This window comes from Lepisosteus oculatus, chromosome 1 (genome assembly GCF_040954835.1).
Source record: "Lepisosteus oculatus isolate fLepOcu1 chromosome 1, fLepOcu1.hap2, whole genome shotgun sequence".
Taxonomy (NCBI): domain Eukaryota; kingdom Metazoa; phylum Chordata; class Actinopteri; order Semionotiformes; family Lepisosteidae; genus Lepisosteus; species Lepisosteus oculatus.
This window is the reverse complement of record NC_090696.1, coordinates 24,638,522-24,657,017: the sequence shown is the minus strand read 5'-3', so window position 1 is coordinate 24,657,017 and position 18,496 is coordinate 24,638,522. Positions and strand designations below refer to the sequence as shown.

Below are 18,496 nucleotides of genomic sequence, written 5' to 3'. Positions count from 1 at the left end.
TTCTAAAAACATGAAAAAATGCTTTTAATGTAGGTATATATTGATATTGCTAAAATGATACTGAAGAAAATGAAATACAAGAGATGACATACACATATGTTTATTAAAATGCTGCTGGCATTAACAAAAAGGAAGTACAGTGTCTGGCCTTCATTTGAAATCCATTCAATATTTGGTTACTGGGTTTCTGCAGGTCTTATTTTAATTCGGACAACTTTAAGTGAGTAATTTGCTGGCTTGAATGGTAGCCAGACTACACCATTTTCAATCTCATAGGGAATTTTGCTACCTGGATCGTACAGTCCCCCACTGTAATACATGCCATTCAGGTTGGCTGACTGACAGTTGTTGTACCACCAGCCTCCACCATACATCTCTGCACAGTTCTCTTCCCACTTGTCACTATCTTTGTCATATGTGCTAAACTTCATGTTGTTGTGGGATAAAAATGTACTCAGCTTAGTCTCTCCCTTTATAAGAGCATCTCCAGCATCACCATCATAATGGGAGACTTTCAGAATGTAACCTTCAGACTCAGATCCAATGCTAACAGAATACTCAGCATAGACTTCATTGCCCTCCCAGTCCTCCAGCTCGACCCTGAGAATACTCTCTTTCTGGGTAAGAAGGTTCAGGTATTTATTTCCCAGCCAAAGCTCTCCTTGGCCTTGCGTGTTCACGCGGCCAAATCCATGCTTGTACTCCTCCCAGGTTCTGTTGAAGTCGACAGATCCATCCATCCTCTGTTGAACTAGGACCCAACCGCCTAATAGTGTTTCCTGGTCACAGTAGACCTCCACTACATCCTCTGTGCCTTCCGGTTTAATTTTGAACAGGCCGCTTTTTGTGCCAGACCCATGGTTCTGGCTGATGTCTGCACAATCTGAAAAGTGATAAGAGATGTGAATTAAATTTGTTCTAACTGTGTTAGTAGTTCCAGAATTCATCAGAAACACATTTTGTTGACAGGATTTGGACCTAAGACCTTCCAAAACATACAGTATGTCCCACAAAATGAGATCAATCTTTAGTGATATCACAAAAGTATAAAGGCTGCCACACTTACAAGAACTCTCCATTAATCTAATGTGACATATTAAAGGAGTAGCATTTTATTATTTATGTAGGATTCCTTTAACACCAATCACTCCAACTGACGGATGTGAGTAGTAATACTTTTATCAAAACCTATTAAATAAATATTTCAGTTAGTATTAGGTAATATTAAAATAACTGACTTAAGATATATCTCAAGTGCTATGATTCCTCTATCAATATTATATAATACATTTTAATAGCTGTGAATAAGTAGTTTCTATGAGATTCAGTTTAAGTCTGAATTGGGCATTGTTGTTTGTTTTTTTAAAAAAGGTAAAAAATCATGAATAAATTCAGTTCCTTAAGTTATTTTTTGCCAGGAAACTGGAAATTAGCTTTGGTTTCTAAGTAATTACAATCTAATTAAAACAAGTTATGTTTTGCCAGATAAAGATAACATCTTCATTACTGATTTGTGTTTACCTCTTCCAATGTAGTCTTTCTGGCGTTTCACGGGTTCTTTCTTCAAGCTGCGAGCTCGGAAATCAGGCAAGTCTTCTTCTTCATCATCAAACTGAAAGGCACCCAAGTCATCCCCCATATACATTGAAGTTTTAACAGTCTTGGTGCCAGTCTTGGTGCCAGTCACATAGCTTGATGAATGATCTCCATCACAACAGTTTGATCCTCCATTTACCACAGAAGTCTTGGAGTATGAAGAGGAGCCACCCCCTTCGAAACCTCCAAACCCGTCATGTATACTTCCACCAGGCAAAATAACCTCCTTTTCAAATGTATGAAAGTCATCTGTGTCCCCCAGGTTTACAAAATCACCATCACCTCGTTCAGTATGTACAACTGTTTTGATAACTTTGGGCTGATCAGTGTGTCTTGTTGTGGTGGTAGTTATGGAAGAACCACTTCCCCCAAACTCTTTAGTGGTGGTGGTTGTGCTATGCTCTCTACGAAACAATGAGTCAATGTCAGGGAAAAATTCAGACAATCTATCTACTCCTCCAGAGTTACCAGTGACTTTTACTGTGTAACCACCGCCAATATCTTTTGTTTCTTTGGCAGCACTGAGCAGAGCAGCATCATCAACTCCCAAACCTAAACTTTCACATTCTGGGCTGCCTCCTACTACTTCAACAGTTTCTACAGGGCCGTCCTTTGTGATCACTGTTTTCTTTCTAATGGTTTTGGTACATTGCAGAACCTTAGTGTGTGTTGTAACAACTGAGTCTGTTTTTGGATCCTTGAATTCAACTTTACTGCCAGAAACTTGCTTATCTCTACCTGAAGTCACAGTAACAGCTGGGGACCCTTTGGACCTGGTGTCGTCAACTTCTAAGGATAGTCGCACTTGCTCTATATCTTTGAAGTGGGTTAACTCCTGTTCACTTCCATTTGCAATACCAGATTTATAGATACTGGAGACAGTTGAGACCTCCTTTAAGGGTCTGCTCTTCATTACTCTCAAAGAGCTCACAGTTTCAACGCTTTGCATGTTAACGCTGTCTAATTGAGATAGTTGCTTGTCCAGGGTAACGTAGCTGTCTCTGTCAACTGTGTACTCATGGGCACTTGCACAAGATCCTTTACAGGACCGGATTTTGATGTCAATGTCGACCTGATAAAAAAGAGACAGTAGATAAAAATAAGAACAAAAAATGCCTAACAAAAACTACAAAACATATTTTGAATGCCTTAAACCTTGTAATTCAGAAAAGGCAAATCATAGTTTAAGTTTGTTTAAGAACAGCAGCAAAATCTGGAAATACCCCTTCAAATGAGTGATTTTGACTATTATATTATACTGATGGGCTCAACATTGAATATTTAATGATGTCATATTGTATCTCCTTATTTCAGATATGGGAATCATTAGAGTAATGCTTATTTCAGGTTTAATGCTTTATACATTTTAAATTGTCCTTGACAAAGACAGGTGGGACTTCCAATAAGTGCAATAATCACCAATTAATTCATATAGTCAATTTTCCTGATATGATATTAATACTTTGGATACTGGATATGATTTAAAAAATCTGGGGAAAAGATAGCATATACCTCAGATTACAGTTACCAAGATTGCCTCAGAACGAATTCTATACATTTTAGAAATTAAGAAATGGAAACTAATCCCAATATTTTGTTTAGCTAAGGATCTAACTTATAAAACAAGATACTTTAATAATAACACAATTTGTATTTACCTCAATTCGGTGCACTTCATTAACTTGATCTCTGACCCTACTTTTAAGTGCAATGAGCAGACTGTTTTGCTGGTCAATTTTCAACTTCATCTCAATAATCCTTTGACGAAGCTGGTCTGCTAAATTCTGGAACCTGTTATCAGCTCCTGCAAAGATGATGATAAAATACTTTTTTAATGATGGTGAACTGATATTCAGAAGAGTACTGATATGAAACGTGTCTTTCAAACATCAGAGTAGATTATACAGTAGATGAGACCAATTTATGCCATCTGGGGAAAAGTACATTCAGAGAGATCATATTTTTTTCTTAGATTAAAATGCATTTAAGAACACATTTAAAAATTAAAAAAATTAGAAAATGGAAAATAATGTGGTCTTCTCTTAAAAATTTGAAAAAGAGAAGTATATGATTGTACATGCAGTAAATTAAGTAAAGAGCTAAAATATGTTTGAAGGTAACTTCCAAATCATTAGTCATTTCTCTTCTGTTTTTTTTTTCCTAAAGAAAAATCTTGTAATCTCGTTTACCTGTGTTGAGCACCAGTTTCTCCCTCAAAACGTCATAGGTGGTCTTGGTGATCTGGTCAGCAGATCGGTATTTGTTTCGGTTTTCATCTAAAAACTTGCGGATTTTGTCGATTTTATCAGCAAGGTCCTTATCAGCCTTGGTTAGAAGCCCTTGTATTCTGCAGCCAGAAGGGCATTTGGGACCCTACCAATTTGAATAAAAAATATTGTTTCATTGTTTGACATACGCTACCATGATGTACAGCCATGTATTGACTATAACCAGGCACAACAGGCGAAATAGGTACAGAACCTATCTGAGATTATTTCTATTGTATCGCTCAGATACAACCAATAAAACAAAATAAAAGACCTGATATGACTATTACATTGATTTGACATGGATGTGTTCAGAATAATGAAGAATCCTTGATGAGAGTTCTCACCCTCATCTTCTCGTGCTTTTTACACCAAGAGCTCATGTCTGAGGATGAAGAATGTTAACAGAAAGACCTCAGCTATCTTACTTTGGAAGTTCAAGACTTGTGTATTCTGTTGAAAATCTTTCATAATATACCTGTTTGACAACATTTCATATACAAAATTGGCATAGCATTTTTCTCTCTTGGTGGGGACTACAGGCTTAATTCAATGTTTCTGCAAGAATAATTGATATGATTATATTTGGGGAATGCATGTTAGCTGTCTCACAGCTCTTGCATCCTGTCTTCATAATTAGGCCTGGAGTACACTCTGTTTCAATGTTACATGTTCTGCTCAATGCCCACATAGGTATTCAATGGGTGATTGAAATGGGTAATCAGTGGACTCAATTAATTGCCCTGTGATCCCTGTGATGGACTGGCATTGCTTCCAGGTTGTTTTCTGTTTTTTTTTTTTCCATTGCCTGCTGGATTAGGTTCTTTCTCATTGCAGACCTGTATTATACTAAACAGCTATTGAAAATAGGTAGATTATTATATCGCAAAACACCAATTCCAAGACATTTAAATCATTGAGTAGCATATGCCATTTGGACCTTCTCTGATAGTATCATTTAAAGGTTGTTTGATGAACCAGCATTTTCTTGGCAAGGTAAAGCAGGAACTTAAGACTTTGTACAAAAAACCGTACCCAGTCTTCATCCAAGCAGATTGGCCACTCTTTTTGAGAAGCACATGCAGCTTTGCTGCCATGTTCTACTGGTCTGGGTCCTCTTCCACTGGCGCCAGTTTCGTGAAACGTGGATTCTGGCTGAAAATCATTAAAGAATTAAACCTTATGACTCATATATTATGGCATTTTCCCAAATGCACCTGTTAGCATGGATTGCTAGTATTGTGTGAAAGGGTGTGTCTCTATAAATGTAAAATGTTATTTAACAATATAATGGTAATACTTCCATGGCACATCATATTTGTGTGTGGTGCATCTGTGCATTGTGCAAAACATCTGGCAAAAGAGTTCTGTGCCTGGTGCATAACACGAGTTCACATGCAAAACAATTATTTGTCACCTTTTACCAGTCTGTGTGTCAAGTAACTTACAGTACTGTATGTTTCCTATGTTTAATGCACAAAATGTACATAAATCTGGAAAACAATATCATCATACCTTTTCAGTATGTTCCCATATTTTAAGAACATTACAAGAGCTTTACATTTTTTTCAGTACTAAGTAATTCAATGTGAATGAAAACATTCTTATGATCCTGATATACCGTATATGGTAGATCCTGAGGGAAAACGAAAAAATCCTCTTGATTGAACAACTGAACAATCCACATGGAACACAATGATCCAACTGAATAATGAATTGCACAAACTGTCAATACAAGTAAACTATCCAGGAACTGCGGAAACTAGTCAAAATGAATTTACCCTAAATGGCATGTGTTTTCTAATACAGTGTGTAATTTAGAATCACAATTCTTGTTATATCTACCCAACTTGGAATAATTGTGCACCTATACACCTCGCCATTGCATACAGGAGAGAATGAGGACTGATTCTTCTGACCCGCCCCCTATCAAGCCACACATATTTTTACTGGCACCACAGTCCCCTGTCAGAGATTCGTCCCCTGTTGGAGGAGAGGCGTGTCTCTTATTAATTCTGATTGTACGCATTATTTCAATAAATGTGTTTGAGCAACAAATCAGCATAAGATACACCTAAATGAATAAATTCAAAAGTACTTGGAACAAATTTGACATCCATATGTACCAGAAACATGGAAAGGTAACTCATATATTTAAGAAATCAAGAATCCTACCAAGACTTCTCCTAAATCCTTCAAATCCAATGTGAATAAAAAACAAAGGGAAGAAAATACTCTGAAACACGTTATGAAAAGCAAGCAGTAAATGTTTTAACATACTCAAAAAAGAAAACTGAAAAGTTGGTTTATAGTTCTTAATTAAATACACAGTTTGTGAAAACAGATTACTAAAGGTTTCATACACACAAGAGCTCACTTTTCATAATATCCACCAGATATTCCAGAGGGTAGATTAGGGAGAACAGGTGATGAAAGTATATTGAAATATGTTCAAAGTATAAGCTAAATTATAAAAGCTCTACTTTTTAAATTAACTCACTTGTTAACCTTTTCATTATAATTTCTTACACAGAAATATTAGCACTTTAAAAAAGTATTTACTATTTGCTTTCTAAATCTGTGTTATTAAGTGTAACCTAACAATGTCTTAAATGCATAGGAAAATACCTTTATATCACTTAATAATAAAGTTACCTGTGATCGTTGAATAAAACCAACAATATCAAGTCAGAGCATACAGTACATTTTTAAAAAGCACTCACCTTTGCTGTAGAGAAGACTATAAGTAACCAGCATAAGTGGTATAACTGCCCCATTGTTGTTGGTGGTGTCAAAAAGCGAGCTGAAATGTCAGATCTGCTTGAATATGTATCCAATTTGAACCCTTGATGACAAATCAAAGTTTGCTGACAATTTACCACTGTTTACCAAGCTAACAAGCACACGTAAGTAAATGATTAAAGAAAAATTTCTTGCACAATTTGAGGTGATTTGTTTTGGCTGCCCTGATGTTCTTTCTGACACAGGACTCAGCTATTGATTTTAAGATTTTTTAAAAAGTTGGATAGTGGGCTGCTGCAATGTTTGAGACCTTTGTACTTGGATGCGCATGTACGTTCAATGCCTCCAAAAGCACACAGAGAGATACCTGAACACCCACACAGGACATCACCCTTTCATTTCAGATACTAATGAGTTCTAATGTCTGGAAACATTATGTCTCATATCTGAATACTGAACAACTCCTTGGTCAATGGTACATGACAAATGTCTGTCAACAGTTTACAAATACTGCTGTACCGTACTTAAGGTTGTTTGCTGTGTGTTAAATAAGAATGAATCATTGGTTATTGATCACTTACGAGAAGTTAAATAATGTATTTGCTGACAATCAAGTTTTTTGTTAAATATTTTGAACTTCGGCTTTATACATAAGAATGTCTGCTCTTTTACCAGTTCTGTTAGTTAAAGCCAAATCTGATGATAAGAAAGTGAAAGACACTATATCCTAAATCATAATGTATTAGTTTTTACACATTAATCTAGACATTTTCTTGGAGATTTTCTTTGACAATTGATTGTAGTGAGCACTCATCTAGGATCCACACAAGGGTTTTACATATAGGGAATACAGTCCCTATCTACAGTACATATCCTGTAGACACCTGTCTTTAATAAAACTATAGGATGTTGAGGCAGGGGCATGATTAAGAGGTAATATAGTAGAGTCCTATTGAAGCCTCTAGTTTGTTTGGCCAGTGTTTTCAAGAAAGAAGAAGTGTCACATTAATATTTTGTGTTAATTACAAGGGTTTAAACTACATTTGTTTATTTTCTACACTCCCAAGGATCACTGAGGCTCTGGACCATAATGTTCTCTAACTGAAATCTCTTGATCTGAACAGTGAATACTAGACAGGCGGGACCTGCTCCAAGCGATAGACTGAAGATTGTTTTTTTGTTAACCCTTTGCTTCAGAAAACTGAACTGATCTTGCTTGGGTTTAAGAAAGTGACAGAACTACTGCTCTGAGGACATGAGGTTGTTTTGTTGCCACAAGTGGTGTTGGTGGAAAAATAGGTGGTGCCATTCCTTCTGGGCCAGAATCTACAAACCAATACACCAGTATGGTGAACAGAGACACTATGCTGTAGGAGATTTTTGTCCTTCAGATAAGATGTTAATGGATTATGTCGCTAAATACTCCATGGAACTATGGTAACCCCAGGGTCGTGGCTAAATTCTTTTCTGGTCTTACGCAATCTGCCTTCCTGAATATCAAATGGTGAAGCAGCTTCTTACTCCCCCACTTCATCTACTGTTTAGTAAGTGTAGGGTTCTGTAGATCACAGTGTGGGTGATGCTCTTTAGTGGTGGATGAAGTCGCTACCCTCCTGTAATGTAAAATACTTTGGAAGAGAAATATTTTATATAAATGAGAGGGGTACAATTTTAAAGAATTTTAAAGTGTAAGAAATTAAAAGATGACTGAAGTTAGTTGTTTAATTTTCTTCCAATTTACAATAAATACCTAATCATGTTAGTACAGTATATGCTGTACAAGTACTGTACAGCATGTCAGTGATCTTCAGGAAGATCAGATGAACTGTAAGAGTAGAGAGACCCACTGTAACTGTAGAAATCAAAATACCCAAAAATACCAGGGTACCGGCAGAGACAACATTTCTGTTGGAGCTGATCTACTGTATTCTGAAGTTGTTTTGATCCAGTACCAAAACAGAGTAGAAAAGATAAGAGATTTAAATTATGGAAGAATAAATTGTATAAATGTTTCTGTTTGTTGATTGTCTATTGATCCAAATTAAAATACTAGATATTAAAAACAAATGGCCAGCACAGTGGCACAGTGGTTGGCATTGGTGTCTTGCAGCTTTGGAACTCTATCTGTGTTCAGTTTCTCGGGTGCTATCTCTGTGTTATTATGTTCTCCCCATGTCCGTGTGAGTTTTCTAAGGGTATTCTGGTTTCCTCGTGCTGCCCAAAGACAAGCTGGTTAATTAATCTCTTTCTGTAAAATTGGCCCTTGTGTGAGTGTGTGTGTTGGTGTCTGTGTATGCCCTGCGATGACTGGTGTCCTGTCTAGGGTGTATCCTGCCTTGCACCTAATGTTTCCATGATAGTCTCTGAGCCACTGCAAGTCTGAAGTGGATAAGTTGATAATGAAAGTGATGATAACGATGATGATGATGATGAAGGAAAATCAAAATTTGTATTAATGATACATTATACCCTCAGGCAGCATACCTGAGGGTATAATGAAGAAATAGGGAAAGGGATATAGAGACGAAGAGCTCTTCAAATAGTTTCCAGACCTTACCCTGATAGCCCTAGCCTGTCATAGGTTGTTTATCTTTGACCTCAGTTTAAGATCTATAGTTCATGCTTTGTTAGTTAAAAACAAACTCACCTAACTTAGGTTATGCTATAGTATTACATCATTAGGAGAGAACCACCAAAGCTGGGGGGGGGTTGAGTTTCAAGGCAGTCCACACAGCGGCAGCTACAGTATGCAGACGAGATGGGAGTCTGCTTGTCTGCAGTGACATCAATGAGAGGTGCACTCTTTTTCCAAACTCTCCTGTGAAGCGCAGCATAGTCCTCAGCACATTAAATACTATTACAGAGTTTTGATTACATGACATGTTACTTATGAAAGTAATTGATTTATCCAAATTGGGAAGGTGTAAAATAGAAAAGACAAAAAGTTCAAGCTACTGTACATTCTCTTAATACAAAGAATTGTTTAAATGCTACATAGAGGTAGTCAGTCATAATACCTTAGTTGTTATAATACCTTGCAAACAGATATTTAAAAATATGAAATGGCAGTAAATGCAGATTCACATTTTCTTTCTGTAAGCTAAGTGATTATTTTTTCAAACACAGGCTATGATAAATTGTTGTAAACCTATACTTTTCAAATTGAAAGTGCACAAAATCATCAGATATATCAGCTATATCTTTATTTAAAAAAGGATATGCATGTATTTTGTGTGATGATATTGAAAAGCTAAATAATTTTATAATAATGTTTTAATATCAGTTTTACAGTCTAAATTATTAAAGCATCGGATTGTTAAAAAGTAAATTAATACAAAATGAATGTATGTACTGTACAGGTATCATGGTGGTGAATTCTGAGGTGACTTTTCTACTGTACAGTACATGAACATAACCAGCTTTCCACCAGACAGACACAGAGTGAAGAACTAGAGGCCTTTAAAGAGCATTATCAATTGGTGTTACTTGTTTCTGATTTAGTGTAAATTAGTACTGTGACTAATGCCTTTATGTCTAATTGTGTCTGCTCCATTCATTTTCAGTAGACATTATTCCAACATGTATTGAATGAATCATCAATGGAAATAGGCAGCATGGTGGCAAGAGGCTTTTAGTGTTGTTGCCTCAAATTAACTGGGCCCTGAGTTCAAAGTTGGTTTTCTGTTCTATTGTTTTTCCCACGTTCATGTTGATTTTTGTCAGGTGCTCAGCTTTTCTCCCACCAACCAAAGACATATAGTTTAGATTTTCTGCTGTGAATAATCCCTTTCTAAACTGGGAGAGGTTTTTTCCAGGAATGATGAGACTTGGTTATGCCACCAAATCACACCTACTGTAAGTGAGCAAAATGGACAGAATGTCCTCCTCTCATTTGTAGACTGGAAAATGATTCAGTAAAACAATATTGCTGGAAACTAGTAATTGTGCATTTTGTGCCATTGCAATAGGATCAAATAAGGCTTCCAAGAATTGTTGAGTAGAAAGCATGAGAGTTTCAGCTGTTAAGAAAAAATACTTTTATTGTTCTAACAGAAAACAAACCACCCTTCTACTGATACAGTGCACAATAGTCACTGTAATTATTATTCTGGTAGGTACTGGAATGATTTTAAAAAGAAAGATTTTGTGTTATTTGTGTGCTTACAAAAATAAATAATCTAATAGCTGATATTGAAATCATTATAAAGCCACCAAAGCTTAGATGTATACATGTAAGGTTTGCCTTGTGGCATTGTAAAAACGGAATATATAGATCCTAAATTCCATAAAAAGTATATTACTCTTCCTTTTTGAAGTGAATATTTAATTTGTCATTTGAAAAACATTTTCAACCAAACAATGAAATGGACTAATTTGTTCATGTAAAATCTCCTCAGCCCCTTGTATTATCATTGCCATGTACATTCACCACTTTTCCACTACAGTTTTTCCATTTCAGAGCTCCATGTAAGATCAAAGAGAGATATCTTCCAAAGATCACAAGATAGACGTTTAAACTTAAAAAAAGACAGGTTTATTTATCAGACATCCAGGTATTCAAAACCAAATTAAACTGTTTTTAAAATGGTTTAACAAAAGCAAATCCGGTCTACAATGAAGTGAAAAGGAAGACGTGGTGTTGTTCAGTTAATCACTGGGAAATAGCAGGGCCTATTGTAACTGGTCCTTTAGATGTCACCCAGTCCTTGTTTCACACCAGTCTGCTGCTGTCCACCGCCAGCAGTCATGCGGTTAATAGGAATTATCTTTATTGTGGTTTCTTTAAAGGAGTACCAGCGATCGTGCCATGTTGTCCAGATTATGCCATTGTCAAAACCGTGTTCCCCAGCATCTTCCTTTGTATACCTTCCACCTTGAAACAAGAATCCAGATTATTTGATATTACAGATATGAATAGAGACACCCATTTAAGTAATAACACGATCTTCTGAAATCTGTGCTTTTCATTTAAGGACACCATAGAATTCTGTGGTATTTTTCCCTTAGAAAAAACAAATTACCTGATTACTTGTCTTTCCAGTTTTTAATGCAATTATAATTTGTGCCCTAATGGACTATCCAGTGCTAATCAGAATTGCTTTGATGTAGCACATAGAGAGGGAAGTTAATGAATTTCAGACAATTAACTTTACCTGTGTAGTATTTGCCATTGAGATGGGCAGCATGGCACCGGTTCATCCACCAGCCTGAGCCATCCTGTTGAGCGCAGTTGCCCGGGTACTTGTCATTGTCATTGTCAAAGGTACTGAACTGCATCCCATTATGAGAAGTGTAGAACTTGTCACTGGGGTCTTCCCCAAAGTCAACACCATCAAAGGCATCACCGGCATCACCTCCATAGTAATAAGCATAAGTCAGGCGATACTTGTCTGCCTCGGGGGCTAATTTGAACATTGCGTAGTCTGCATGTCTAGAGTCAAACCAATAAAAAGACAAAAATGTGTGTTAGTCTGCATTCTGCAATGAAACACCACATTCAAAGGAAGGAGAAATAAAAAAGTAGAAAATATGTAGGACAGTCTCAAAGCAACATACTGTAGCAACAAGCAAAGCTAACAAAATGCATTTAAATAACTTAAGGTATTCTAACATACATCTGTGATATGTGGCAATACTGTTTTGAGTTCTATTCATAAAAACTTAAATATTCTTAAAATGTATGCTAGCCCACAATACATGCCAATAAAGATCCCATTACTTTAGACTTGTGTAGTGCAATTATCTATAGATGCTTTAAAACCTTCCCTGCGAAGCAGTGTACAGCATATAACTGTTCAGCAAAGTAAACTGTTTTTAACTTGGCACAGCCAGTACACACAGCAAGGTCAAATTGGTGTCACCTCATATTTAAGATAGAATAAGCAACCGTTATGTAATATGGATCAAAGTGCAATGTTTCACAAGAACTCCGCACTTCAAAATGTTCACTAATTATTTAAGATAGCTAAGACAACTATTTACAAGTAAGATGTATTGAAGTACTTCAAATATTTTTTATTCAGTTCATAAATAAAACTGACAACTAAGCACGTTTTATGGATATACAGTAGTCAAGAAATTCTGTTGTATAAAAACCATGCAGCGGAGACTTCTCAAATATGACCAGGTTACGCAGCTTTTCATGCCCTGATATGAAAACATAGCCCTGACTTTCCTAACTCCTAAAACCACCTTTGTTTTCTTGAGTTATATTTAAGTGAAAAAATACATATTTTATATGTTTCTACTTTGTGCATTTGTATGTAGATTTGCATTTAAATGTTTACTATAATTCCCAGCAAAGTTGCCATCCCACTTTTCTCCAGAACTGAAAATCAAAAGAATCACCCTCTTAATCTTTGCAGAATAACCACATTTCTCAATCTTTTCATTATATTATTTTATACTGTACTTTGTCTGGCCATTCCAGTCTGTCATCTCAAGCCTTAGAATATATGGAATACTGGACTGGGTGGAAATCAGATGAATTTTTTCATTCCCAATCCAGAATTCAGACGTATCATCTGGAGTCAAGTAACCAAATCCCTCTTTGTACTGAATCCAGTTCCTGAAGAAATTCACAGAGCCATCACGTCTCTAAAAAATAAAGAAAAATATGTATTTTTCCTCATGTATTGCAAATGAATTTTGATAAACAGTTATTTAAATTCTACCTACCCTTTGAAGGACTGTCCAACCATTCCCAAATCTGTCTATTTGACAGTAAACCAAGAATTGTTCTTTTGCTTTTACTGGTTTGATAAAGTACAGACCGCTGACCCTGGCACCTTTGTTGGTAATGTCTTGGCAATCTGATAGAAAATAATAATGCAGCAGAGAAAGAAATAAAATGAGTAGCAGCAACACTGACCACTGGCTTAGTACAGAATGTTATCATGATATACCATTGTTCAAAAAATACATATTCCCAAATCATCTTAAATAATACAGGACAACAAAAATGTTTTCTGTTTACTTAGGAACCAATTTAAAATTCTGACATTTGTCAAAATACCTTTTCCAGTAGTTGGTTGAATCTCAACAGTATCTTTGCAGGGCTGTTTACAAGATTGCTCAAGGTTGAGAGCCATTTGTTTGAGTTGCAAAATTCTCTTGTCATTTGAATCTATAATATTTTGGAGCTCACTAGGAAAAAATAAGTAACAGAGTTATTTATACGTAACTGAAATGGCACCATACAACTAAAAGAATGCCTTTCACCAATCTATCAAATGCAATAAATGTAATTTGTTAAATGACAGCTACAAGGAAGTTATACTGTATCTCTTCTTAGTTTACTGATTTTTTTCTAGCAAATTGAATTTAAGATGTTCTAGTGAAATACTGCAATACAATATTCCTGGCGAGAATACTTCTGTCCATCTGTAGAGTTGCAAGCAAATATCCACACCTTAAGTTATATTAAGTTATTTGCTTTCATTAGCATTATTATTCCATTCAAGTAGCATTATTTCATTCAATACAACCAAACGAGATTTTAACTTCAAGGCATCTTAAACAAAACAAAACCAATCAATTTACTCACTATATCTGTCCCTCCTGATAGACAATACTCTTCTCAAATCGCAGAATATCATCCAACATGCTGCTTGATTTTTTTATGTAACTATCTGAAATTAAGAAAACAATTGTCTGATAAAAATAGAAATGGGGTATGATTGTCCTAATACAATAAAGTTTGACTAAGTTGTGCGATGTCAGTCGATTCTGAAGTATGGTACTTATAGTCTTATAATGTCTACAATGTTGTTTTGGGAGAGCATTTACTAGCGTTAGTAGCGTTATATGTATAATACATTCTAATCATAATCTTTCAGCGATGTATCCATTGAAATGCACTTTACCTGGTGAAGACTTTTGCGCAGCTGTACTGGAGTCTCTCATGTATACTACAGTTTCCTGTGCCCCTTTAGTTAAATTTGATATCTGGGTTAGTAAATTCTCCAAGTATTTAAGATCCTCATCAACGCTGGGTTTGTATCGCTGTAGGTAATCTGCGATTCCACATGTTGTGGGACAATATCGCCCCTGTAAAATCAGAACAAACCCTCAAATAAGCAAAGAATTAAAGTTGCGCCAATACAACAACAACAGCATCACGTTGCCATAGAATATAATTAAAATAAATGTCATTTAATGTCAACATTTCGTATAAAACTTTTACAAATAGTGATACATAGGCCCTTGAGTAAAAAAAACTAACTTACGAAGTTATCACTTGGGGTGCAAACTTCCGGTTGCGATGAATATTGCTAGGAAAATAAAGCATAACGATTTAGAGACGTTTTAATTTTACATACAGTACATCGATTTTCTCTGAAATGGAATATGACTTACCGCCAAACTTGACGAAACCATAAGGACAAAAAGGGTTATATGAAAGAAAGTCTGCGCTTTCAACACCCCCATGTTGTAGTTAAAAGTCTTTGTTGCCTTCTCTGTGAAAAGTGAAATGTCTCAATAGGGAGACGAAATTTATCTGATCTGTACTCTCCATGCAGCCCAAGATAATGGGAGGTGCATAATCTCTGAGGTCAGTTGTATTGACAGCTGTCACTGTATCCCAGTTACTCACTCTGTTTGGAGAACATTTTGTCAGTCTGAATTACGAAAACGTACTTATTCAGACGTAGTAAGCAATTTATTAAAAAAAATCATAGTTCCCATACTTCTTCAAAAGCCAACATAACCAAATATGTAATTATATACAAAGCTACATGGAGTATTAGTTCACACAGTTTCCAACTACCAACTAAATTACGAGACTTGTCACATGTGTGTGATCTAACAGTATCATGATTACTGTAAAAAGCTCTGAGAAATGTTTTTTTTCCATTGGTTCAAAACCTAGTGTATCCAGTGGCAGCTCCAGTGAGGTAGTGTTAGTGGACCATAGAGACATTTTGCCAGCAGTGAGATGCTTTCACCACTCACAAGCACACCTGACTGCTTCCATTGCTTCCTGCAGCAGTTCCAGGAGTGTCACCCATAGGCTGTGTGTTGGTGAGAATTATGAACCTATTCAATTGGACAAAGAATGAGAGCTTCTGGGACCTAAGGCCCAGTTTTGGACTACTGTACATCAGGAATTGCTTAGGATGCATATACAAGCCAATAGCAAGGTGTCTCAAGTGGATGAATATTCAGTGGATTTAGGCTGCAGGCTTAACTACATATTGTAACTCAACGGGGGCTCAGGCAGGCGCCCTTGCCGCATCTGGTCGGCCCCATCCCGACTGGAGGCTCGAACCCGGGACTTCCGCGTCTCTCTGCAGCGACCTAGCCCCGTGAGCTAAAGAGAGATCTCTCTTCAGCCCAGTAGCTGTGGTCCTGCTATCACAGGGAAGGGCGGTGATGTCACCCGCTCTGGTACGCCGGCTCTTACACAGTGCCTGTCGGCTGTAAGCGTTACACTCTCCCCCGCTTAAATCGCCGTCCCCGGCGAAGGGCTATCCCACCCCGCTTCTGACACCAATGTAACGCAACGGGGGCTCAGGCGGGCGCCCTTGCCGCATCTGGTCGGCCCCATCCCGACTGGAGACTCGAACCCGGGACTTCCGCGTCTCTCTGCAGCGACCTCTCTTTAGCTCACGGGGCTAGGTCGCTGCAGAGAGACGCGGAAGTCCCGGGTTCGAGCCCCGGACGGTGCAGGGGCTGACCAGATGCGGCAAGGGCGCCCGCCTGAGCCCCCGTTGCGTTACAATATTGATTAAGGAATGACTTTTAGGTCCCTGCTGTAACTGATGAGGGAAAGAGCTGTGACGAAAACAGTTCCAGAGGACTACTTGCAATTCTCAGTAGTTATTATTAGGCCTAGAACCAACAAGCTCCCTCTAGCTTTGTGCAGTAAATCACATGTTGCATGCTTGTATCTTTGATGTTTAAGAAGGATGACCCATATGGACCAGAGATCAGACATCAGGAAAAAATAGTATTGGACTATTGTGGCATTCTCACAAGCTGGTAACAGTAACACCTGATTAAAACTAAGCATGAAAATAAACAACCATATGGTCTGAATTGTGGCATGAAACAGGGACCAATTGATAAATAATAAGTAGGAGGAAGTCTCTATTTTTCCAAACTATATACAGAAAGGCCTGGAGACAGAATAGTTATATTACAAGATGATAAATTAGCATTACCATCTCTCAGCCTGATCTCATCAGGTCTCAGAAGCTAAGCAAGACTGGTCCATACTGGGATAAGAGACAACTAAGGAAAACAGGTTCCCACTACAAAATGTTCATGAACTACAGAAGTATTCCCTGTGGACCAGGTTATTGTGAACCAATGACTAGAGACACTGTGCTGTAGGTGGCACCAGCTTTCAGATAAGATACTACTGTAATATTTAAAATTGTATATTTAATAGCGTGACCACTGTTGCTAAATGGCTAGTGTGTGTCAGCAAGGTGAGTGCCACACGTCAATGGTATATGAAATTCTGTTCGATGCTCAACTCCTATTAAAACTGCAAACCCTTACAAAAGAATGAAAGTTCTATATAATGATATTACTAATGCTTGGTGATCAAATATTGACTTAGCCCATTAAACAGTGCAGAAGAGGATTTTGGAAGCCTCCCCAAAGAATAGTTTAGAATGGCCAAAAACTCAGCAGTAATAGACATTTATTACAACTCATTTTATGACATTTTACCGTATGTAGGGGTGTTCTTCACTGTTTCTTCTTTTCCCCTGTGTGTCTATAGTGTGGTACTGTATGTTTAGTCTCCCAGTCTGTAATCACCATAAAAAGGTCCTACAGTATGCTTCTGACTCTCTATTCTCCTGAAAATTGAGTTGCTGGAGTTCTCACTGCTACTACTGTGTGGTACTTGAATTCCTCTTTGAACCTAACATTGCAAATGTTCTAAAAAAAGGCCATTAACAAAAAATACTTTGGTGTGTTTATTTAACCATTGGCAGATGTTACATCCAATAAAATATCATGTGAGAATTAGCAATCACAAGTTCTGAACCTGCTTTTACCCCCATTTATCATGGGCACCTAAATGATGCATAAAGGATAAAGCGGATTAGCAAACAAATTGGTCACTAACCAAAAGGGTTAGTCAGGATCAGCACGTTTCTTTTCTTCAGCTACATGCCCCAGGATTATGTTTCTAAAGTTGTGAAATTTTCAGGGCACACAGGTGAATGTGTGGGTAGAAGTCAGGTTGGCAAACATTCACTCATTCACAGTCAAGGTCAAGTAAATGTTCAAAATACACAGGTGAAGAACATGATATTTCAAAATAATTAGGAAAGACCCTTTAAGACCTATACAACATGCAGTATCTAGTTGTATGAAACTATTCTGTAAAATGTACAGACCTTTATTGTAGTTGTTTAGGACACCTGAATATACAGTAGCTCATACTTAGAGGTCTTGCAGGTTGGAGTATAAAGAACTGATAAACAGAGACTAGAAAAGTGAACATTTTGTAATATGCCATGCTGCTCTCTCACTCCTTTCCCATTGCACAAGGAATGTGCAATAAATTCCATGCGAAATCATTCAGAATTAGTTTTGCTTGAGACAAAATCTAACTCTGTAATGACACACAAATACGTCAGTACACAATAGAAGAACCCAGGCATTATGTCAGCTTGGATCCCATTCCTACTTTGTCCCTGATGTGTACAGTATTTTGTGGTGCTTGTTTAGGTTTTTTAGGCATTTAGAATGGGACCTGTTGACCTAATGATCTCTACCATGTGTATGGAACCTGTGCAGTATGAATAGGAATGTTTATGTGCACAATATTGAAGAACCAGTAATTAAACATTTGATAAACAGCATAAATAAATTAAAAATCTAATAATCTTAATAAAATTAAGAGAAAATATTTACATATATTTATC

At 37.0% G+C, this 18,496-nt stretch overlaps 2 protein-coding genes across 2 annotated transcripts; both read right to left on the bottom strand.

Annotated features, from left to right (window-relative positions):
- Nucleotides 1-84: 84 nt before the first annotated feature.
- fga (fibrinogen alpha chain) lies at nucleotides 85-6,696 on the bottom strand. The gene is made up of 6 exons (XM_006629531.3): nucleotides 6,587-6,696; nucleotides 4,899-5,018; nucleotides 3,786-3,969; nucleotides 3,255-3,400; nucleotides 1,522-2,668; nucleotides 85-883 (listed from the first exon to the last, which is right to left on the bottom strand). Exons 1-6 carry the CDS (start codon nucleotides 6,638-6,640, stop codon nucleotides 177-179), a joined length of 2,358 nt encoding a protein of 785 aa, XP_006629594.1. The 5' UTR covers nucleotides 6,641-6,696; the 3' UTR covers nucleotides 85-176.
- Nucleotides 6,697-11,116: 4,420 nt separating this feature from the next.
- fgg (fibrinogen gamma chain) lies at nucleotides 11,117-15,090 on the bottom strand. Its single transcript, XM_015344513.2, has 9 exons — nucleotides 14,964-15,090; nucleotides 14,834-14,878; nucleotides 14,471-14,654; nucleotides 14,152-14,236; nucleotides 13,621-13,751; nucleotides 13,284-13,417; nucleotides 13,018-13,202; nucleotides 11,759-12,036; nucleotides 11,117-11,478 (listed from the first exon to the last, which is right to left on the bottom strand). The coding sequence occupies exons 1-9, from the start codon at nucleotides 15,033-15,035 to the stop codon at nucleotides 11,294-11,296; spliced, it is 1,299 nt and encodes a 432-aa protein (XP_015199999.1). The 5' UTR covers nucleotides 15,036-15,090; the 3' UTR covers nucleotides 11,117-11,293.
- Nucleotides 15,091-18,496: the final 3,406 nt, after the last annotated feature.

What these genes read in the sequence shown, in the direction of transcription:
- fgg (XM_015344513.2), bottom strand. Translation starts at nt 15,035, where the DNA reads ATGGGGGTGTTGAAAGCGCAGACTTTCTTTCATATAACCCTTTTTGTC. An exon ending in GCACCCCAAGTGATAACTTC is followed by an intron (nt 14,655 to 14,833) that starts GTAAGTTAGTTT and finishes CTGATTTTACAG; the next exon opens with GGGCGATATTGTCCCACAAC. An exon ending in TCAACCAACTACTGGAAAAG is followed by an intron (nt 13,418 to 13,620) that starts GTATTTTGACAA and finishes ATTTTCTATCAG; the next exon opens with ATTGCCAAGACATTACCAAC.
- fga (XM_006629531.3), bottom strand. Translation starts at nt 6,640, where the DNA reads ATGGGGCAGTTATACCACTTATGCTGGTTACTTATAGTCTTCTCTACA. An exon ending in GAAACTGGTGCTCAACACAG is followed by an intron (nt 3,401 to 3,785) that starts GTAAACGAGATT and finishes TCATCTTTGCAG; the next exon opens with GAGCTGATAACAGGTTCCAG. An exon ending in ATGAAGTGCACCGAATTGAG is followed by an intron (nt 2,669 to 3,254) that starts GTAAATACAAAT and finishes CTTTTTTATCAG; the next exon opens with GTCGACATTGACATCAAAAT.